Here is a 7082-nt window from a genome sequence, read left to right on the forward strand (position 1 = left end):
CCACATGGTAGATTGTAGTTCTCATATCCCTCATAGGAACAACCGTCAGTCAAAGGGCAAAGTGTCACAGCGTGTTGGACCAGCCTGGTGACAGGTGGTGTTCAGGCCTTGTTCAACAGTCTGATGGGTTAAAAATACACTTTGGGTCGACTTTCAGGATTTTTAAAGAAGAGCCATGTTGAAATGTATAAGCTTACTTTTCTTCAACTTTATGTCTGTACTCAGGTGGAGTTGTGATACAGCTGTGTGTGTGTGTGTGTGTGTGTGTGTGTGTGTGTGTGTGTGTGTGTGTGTGTGTGTGTGTGTGTGTGTCAACGTGAAGCAGCCATTCAGGAGAAGATGACTTATAGACAATTATATCTAAATATATAACCTACCGTAATCATTATAAACACTTTATGTTATTCATTATAAACCTATACAGTCATTATAAACATATATGTTCTTACATAATCATTATAGTAATCATTATAGATGTTCCAGTATTCAGTAGTTGTATTTAAATCTGTTTGGAAGAAGATGATCTAGTTAGTGGGAGATGATTAATAGATTTAATTAAATAAAGATAAATCACAATAAAGCATCTTTATTTATGTTTACTATTGCATCATTTATTAAGAGCTAGCAAAACAACACAACACTGTAAAAACACATTCACTGGGATTACGCTGCAAATAGGACATCCGGACAGATCTCTCTCTCTAACCACTAAGGTACGGCCTTACATTTATTGTGAAATGGGAAAAATAACCAAAATAGTCGATCTACAAGCTCACAACGCATCATGTTTCAATGCGTTGTGAGCTTGTAGATGAGCTATTTTGTTGTTTTGATCTAGGAAATTGTGGGGAATTTGGAGAAAATGGACATTAAGTGGTTAAACCACAGTAAGCACTGTAATTATATGAATTATTATTTTTTCCAGCACCCCCCCCCTCCCCCACCCCCATCTCTCCCAAAGCACTGGTTTAACAACTCAATCGGCAGCAATTGTCAGAAAAGAGAAATATTTGATCCAACGTACAGTACATACATTGATCCTTCTGATACCGCTTGACAAACACTTCAATGATGTATTTGACATCATCCAGAGTAGATTTATTATTAAATCCATATTCTAACAACATGTTGTTGTTGTTGTTGTTGTTGTTGTGCTCTGCATAAGAGCTTTATGCAGAGGGAACACTGGAAGACCTGGCACACATCCCTGGGGAACTATGGTATGTATAAAGTGTTGAAGGGGTTAAATCATTCTGATGATGTAATATGACATATTGTTACATATTAGTGATGTCATCACTATGATTATAAAACACATAAAATACATTCTCAACCAGGAAGTACAGCCGTGATAAAGTCTGTCCAAGTTAAAGGTGCAATAAACTATATTTTAATAATGAATCATATTTTAGATAAGAGTTAAATAGCTCTGTATTGTGATAGTAAACATTGTGTTCCATCACAATATAGAGCTTTAACTTTAAAAACAAACAGAAATATGTCTTACAGCACCTTTAACCTGATGAAAACAGACGTTTCATGGATATTATTTCTTAAATATTTCAACATCATGATAAGCGCTACGCCGCTACTGGTATCCTCCAATCAGGGCGGGTTTAGCAGGTCAGTATATACCGTCTAACTAACAAAGTGATGACGCAGCACTTTTACCTTAAAAATGCCCTTTTTTAACCCTTTTAGATCACATATTGTGCACCTATGTAACAATATATTACAAAAACAAATACAAAAAAAAGAAAATATTATTTTGTATTCTTATATCAAAATCAACAACGTTTTTGTTCCTGTAAAACAAAACAAAATGGCGTGTGATTGAGTAAGATCAAACCGATCAAACTAACCAATAATATCACCACATCCACCCGCCAATCATTCCACTGTAAATCTCTTGTTTGTTTGGACACGCACTCTTTTTCAACGTTCCAATCAAATTGTCCCAACGTTAAGTCCCGCCTTCTCATCCCGTTTCACTCTGAAATACACCACGATGCAGGAAGTGGTGTCACCATGCAGGAAGTGATGTCACCATGCAGGAAGTGGTGTCACCATGCAGGAAGTGAGACGTTTCTACGCTTCTCATCTATAAGTGCTTCTTTATTACCAGGTGGGAGATGATGGTCCAATCTGATTGGTTCTCTGTGGTCCAGTGCTCTGTTGTGATTGGCTGTATTGTGTTATTGTCCCTCCTTCCCAGAGCTCCTATTGGTTTGTAAGTTGAACCAGTTGTCAGGTGAGAGAAGTTCCTGTACAACCCTACAGTTCATCCATTTACTGTACACACACACACACACACACACACACACACACACACACACACAGACACACACACACACACACACACACACACACCAAAACCCTCTGAATGCTGTTTAAGCCTCATGTATTCTCTGTGGTACAACAGTCAACCGTAGCTGAGCTTGTAGATCATGTATTCTCTGTGGTACAACAGTCAACCGTAGCTGAGCTTGTAGATCATTTCTTGTCATCGCACAGCGGAGTCTAACGGCTCTATTGGACTATGAAGGGTTAAACCCAGAAACCTTCCAGAACCTGTGAAGTTTGTTTGTTTCCATCAGAACCACAACCGTCCTGAAGGGGATGAACGGGGAAAAAGAGAAAAAAAACGATTTCCGCAAAAAAAATGGACCAATCCAGAGCAAAAGCACCGCTTGCTCCTCCCACAGGTTCCCAGAACTCTGACACGGAGTCGCTTAGCGTTACGGGGAAAAAACTAATCCAGAACCCGTGAAAACAAATCCGTTACGGTTTCACTGAAGTTCCTGTAACCGTAGAAGAAGAAGAGCCCCGGACGCAGGCTGAAGGTCGTTTATGAGGACGAGGTGACGTTTCCGGACGATACGATGGTCTCCCGGGGAGAGTTATAGTCGCCGTCTCCGTCCTTGTTGGGATGCGACGAGTTGTCCGACTTGCTGCGGCTGAACTCCACACCGGCGGCGGAGCGGGACGAGCACTTGGCCACGGCGGGCCTCAGGCAGGAGACGCAGCAGAGCAGCGTCTTGAGGAAGGCCCGGCGCATCTCGTTGCTGGTCAGCGTGTAGATCAGGGGGTTCATGGCCGAGTTGAGCACGGCCAGCGCCAGGAACCACTCGGCCTTGTAGAGGACGGGACACATGCGGATCTCGCACCCGACGTCCAGCATGAGCAGCACGAAGAGCGGCGCCCAGCAGGCGATGAAGCAGCTCAGCACGATGATCACCGTCTTCAGCAACGCCATCGACTTCTCCGAACTCTTACTGCTGCTGCCGCTGCTGGCGCCGCCGGCGTTCCCCCCACGCCCGTTGTTGGCAACCTTAGACAGACAGACAGACAGACAGACAGACAGACAGACAGACAGACAGACAGACAGACCGTTATTGATCCCGTGGGGGGATGTCAGTTGCCGGAGGCATTATAGCAGTTAGGGTTACAGATACAGATGAAAGAAGTACTGTAGGGTGAAGCTAGGAGTAGAGAAGTACTGTAGGGTGAAGCTAGGAGTAGCGACACAACGGTTCTGAACCCACTGCGAGGGTACTGCACGTGGGCCCCAAAAATTATTGACAAAACAGATTTCAGATTTGGTATTGGTTTGGTTTTCTTTAAACCCTTGAAAAATGTATTGCGATCAATGGAACTTCTAAAGTAAACTCCTAAAAAAAACTTCAGTCAAAATTTCGGTGGATTATTTCTCCCCTTCATTAAGACTAGTTGGTTGGGATTGTATTTCATATCGTTGGAAAGCCTGATTAGTCACCTTTACAACGAGGTACAACTTGTAAGGATTGTGCATTCCTGGAATGAGCAACACAGCTAACTGTGTGGGTATAGTGCTCCCCTATTGCACAGGCCTGATCCTGAAGGGACAAACGTGGCATTTGTGATTGACACACACCTGTGACTGACACACACCTGTGACTGACACACACCTGTGACTGACTGACACACACCTGTGACTGACACACACCTGACACACACCTGTGACTGACTGGCACACTCCTGTGACTGGCACACTCCTGTGACTGACACACACCTGTGACTGGCACACTCCTGTGACTGACACACACCTGTGACTGGCACACTCCTGTGACTGACACACACCTGTGACTGACACACACCTGTGACTGACACACACCTGTGACTGACACACACCTGTCAGCACTTGAAGCTCTAAACGGTGAATACCAACAGAAGAATATTGCAGAGGGATTTTGATCCCTATCAGAGGTCGTACCTTGCGGAACACCAGCTTGCGGCTGCGCGTTCGCACCAGGGCGTAGATGCGGGCGTAGAGCACCACGATGGCCATGAGGATGACGCTGAACACGGTGGTGCAGAACAGGATGTAGGTCTTGTGGTAGAGCGGCAGCACCGTGGAGCAGCGCGCCATGTTGTCGATGCAGTTCCAGCCAATCACAGGCAGGCCTCCCAGCACAGCCGCGATCATCCACACCGTGCTGATGAGCAGGAACACACGACACGTGTTGCCCTGGGCGACCAGAGAGAGAGGCGGGCTCTGTTATCACAATGTGATTGGTTGACAGGACTGTAAACGATGTGATTGGTTGACAGACAGGTTTAAAACTTGTGTGGGAAAGGACTATTTTTTTTGCACATTTGTTTTCTGGTCAATAAAGAAGTCAATCAATCAATCAATGGGTTCATAAATCACACCTTGTTGTGTAGTTTCATCTTCAGCATGGTCAGGTGACGCTCGATGGCGATGGCCAGCAGACTGAAGACTGAGGCAGCGAGAGCTACGAACATACTGCCTTCTCTGAGGAACCACTGGGTAGGAGTTAACCTGTAATTATATTATAATTACTGTTAATTCATTCATATTAATGAACATACTGCCTTCTCTGAGGAACCACTGGGTAGGAGTTAACCTGTAATTATATTATAATTACTGTTAATTCATTCATATTAATGAACATACTGCATTCTCTGAGGAACCACTGGGTAGGAGTTAACCTGTAATTATATTATAATTACTGTTAATTCATTAATATTAATGAACATACTGCCTTCTCTGAGGAACCACTGAGTAGGAGTTAACCAGACAGCAGGATATTAGCATTATAAATAATAATATTTAAGGTATCTAAAGCGGTTGTTAACTCTACCTGTATGTATTGGCTCCAGACAGCAGGATATTAGCATTATAAATAATAATATTTAAGGTATCTAAAGCGGTTGTTAACTCTACCTGTATGTATTGGCTCCAGACAGCAGGATATTAGCGGTATAAACGCCTCCAGCCAGGAGGTCGCTCAGGGCCAGGTTTCCTATGAAGTAGTACATGGGCTTGTGGAACTTCTTGGTTCTCCAGATGGTGGTGAGAACCAGCACGTTCTCCAGGACGATCAGACAGCAGACCATGATGAAGACCACAGAGTCGGCCTTCAGCCCAGAGTCCTGGTGTTCCACCTTACGGAACTTCCCAGTGTAGTTGTAATGAGTGGCGATCAGGTCTGAGTAAACCGGCTCTGCCATGATGTCACCTTTTGTCTGTCTGTCTGCCTGTCTGTCTCTGTCTATCTGTCTGCTGTCTGTCTGCCTGCCTGTCTGCTGTCTGCTGTTGCACGCTGTGTCCACCAGAGGGCGCCTCACGTCAAGTAATAGCCACCAGCATGAGGAGATGTTCTGAAACCTTCACCAGAACCCATGTTTAATGTCCTGAGAACAAACACACAAAACACATGATTTAATTATCTTAATGATGTGACTGAGAACCTTTTAAAGAGCTGTTACCAGCAGCTCTACTGAAGAGGTCAACAAACAGAACAGTGGTGTAAAGTAACTAAGTACATGTACTCAAGTACATGTACTTAAGTACAATTTTTAGGTACTTTTATTTTACTGGAGTATTTCCAATTTTCAGTACTTTTACTTCTACTCCACTACATCTCAGAGACAAATATTGTACTTTTACTCCACAACAATTATTTGAAAACTTTCCCCAGACCTCACTTTGAGAACCACTGGGTCAGATCACTGCAAACAGTGAAACGAATCATCACCCGCCGTCTCTAATTGTGTTTATTAGTGATTCATTATATCATTTGATTCATTGTTACAGCTGTAGCTTTTTATCTGATTGAATGATCTTAAACTATAATATTATTACCTCATATACTCTCTATAAGTTTAAATCCTGCACAAGGGGTTAGATGGATCATAATAGTAAAATAGTACATTTATACAGATTTACACATTTAAGATTGTAGATTGTTTCCTCCTCTAAGCAGGTTGTCATAGAGAGAGACGGCAAACGTTCATAAAAGTATGAAATAAATAGTGAAAAAAAAAATCGGTGTAAATTTAAATAAATAAATCCTAAAACTGGAACAATTCACGTCAGAAAAACAAAACAAGCATAAACAGATATAAATAGTATAAACATAGTATGAAAGGCATTTCAACATGTTTTAAATAAACATCTGTGTGGTTGTTGTTGTTAATAAAATAGTATAACGTCAGAGTTGCACAGAAAGCTTGTGTTTCCATAGTTTTAAAGCTCTACTTCATCAAACAGGAATCACACAGCAGTGGAAATGTTTATAAATAATGATAAAAAAGGAAGGTTTTGGACGTACAGTTACAATGTTTCACCCGACAGTCCAATTCATGTTTAAACTGTAAGAGAGACATAATGTGGGTCTCAAAGTGTGGTCCAGGGACCCTCAGGGTTCCTTGGTTCCAAATGGACCCTTTCAGCTCCGTAACTCTGAGTTCTGGGGGTCCTAAAAGGGGTCAGGGGGGGGGGGGTTCTGGCTGTTCTAAAGGTGGGGGGGGGGGGGGGGGTTCTGGCTGTTCTAAAGGGGGGGGTTCTGGCTGTTCTAAAGGGGGGGGGTTCTGGCTGTTCTAAAGGGGGGGGTTCTGGCTGTTCGAAAGGGGAGGGGGGGGGGTTCTGGCTGTTCTAAAGGGGGGGGTTCTGGCTGTTCTAAAGGGGGGGGTTCTGGCTGTTCGAAAGGGGGGGGGGGTCTGGCTGTTCTAAAGGGGGGGTTCTGGCTGTTCGAAAGGGGAGGGGGGGGGGTTCTGGCTGTTCTAAAGGGGGGGGG

At 43.6% G+C, this 7082-nt stretch overlaps 1 protein-coding gene across 1 annotated transcript; it reads right to left on the reverse strand.

The window, feature by feature from the left end:
* Nucleotides 1-2550: 2550 nt before the first annotated feature.
* Nucleotides 2551-5579, reverse strand: s1pr1 (sphingosine-1-phosphate receptor 1). The gene is made up of 4 exons (XM_080430832.1): nucleotides 5228-5579; nucleotides 4693-4822; nucleotides 4253-4507; nucleotides 2551-3331 (listed from the first exon to the last, which is right to left on the reverse strand). The coding sequence occupies exons 1-4, from the start codon at nucleotides 5512-5514 to the stop codon at nucleotides 2849-2851; spliced, it is 1155 nt and encodes a 384-aa protein (XP_080286958.1). The 5' UTR covers nucleotides 5515-5579; the 3' UTR covers nucleotides 2551-2848.
* Between the last annotated feature and the right edge of the window lie 1503 nt (nucleotides 5580-7082).

This window comes from Gymnoscopelus braueri (genome assembly GCF_963280865.1).
Source record: "Gymnoscopelus braueri genome assembly, chromosome: 6".
Lineage (NCBI taxonomy): Eukaryota > Metazoa > Chordata > Actinopteri > Myctophiformes > Myctophidae > Gymnoscopelus > Gymnoscopelus braueri.

Coding starts and splice junctions, on each gene's coding strand:
- s1pr1 (XM_080430832.1), bottom strand. CDS start 5,514: ATGGCAGAGCCGGTTTACTCAGACCTGATCGCCACTCATTACAACTAC. Junction 4,508..4,692: donor AGATGAAACTACACAACAAG/GTGTGATTTATG, acceptor CTGGTCGCCCAG/GGCAACACGTGTCGTGTGTT. Junction 3,332..4,252: donor GCAAGCTGGTGTTCCGCAAG/GTACGACCTCTG, acceptor TGTCTGTCTAAG/GTTGCCAACAACGGGCGTGG.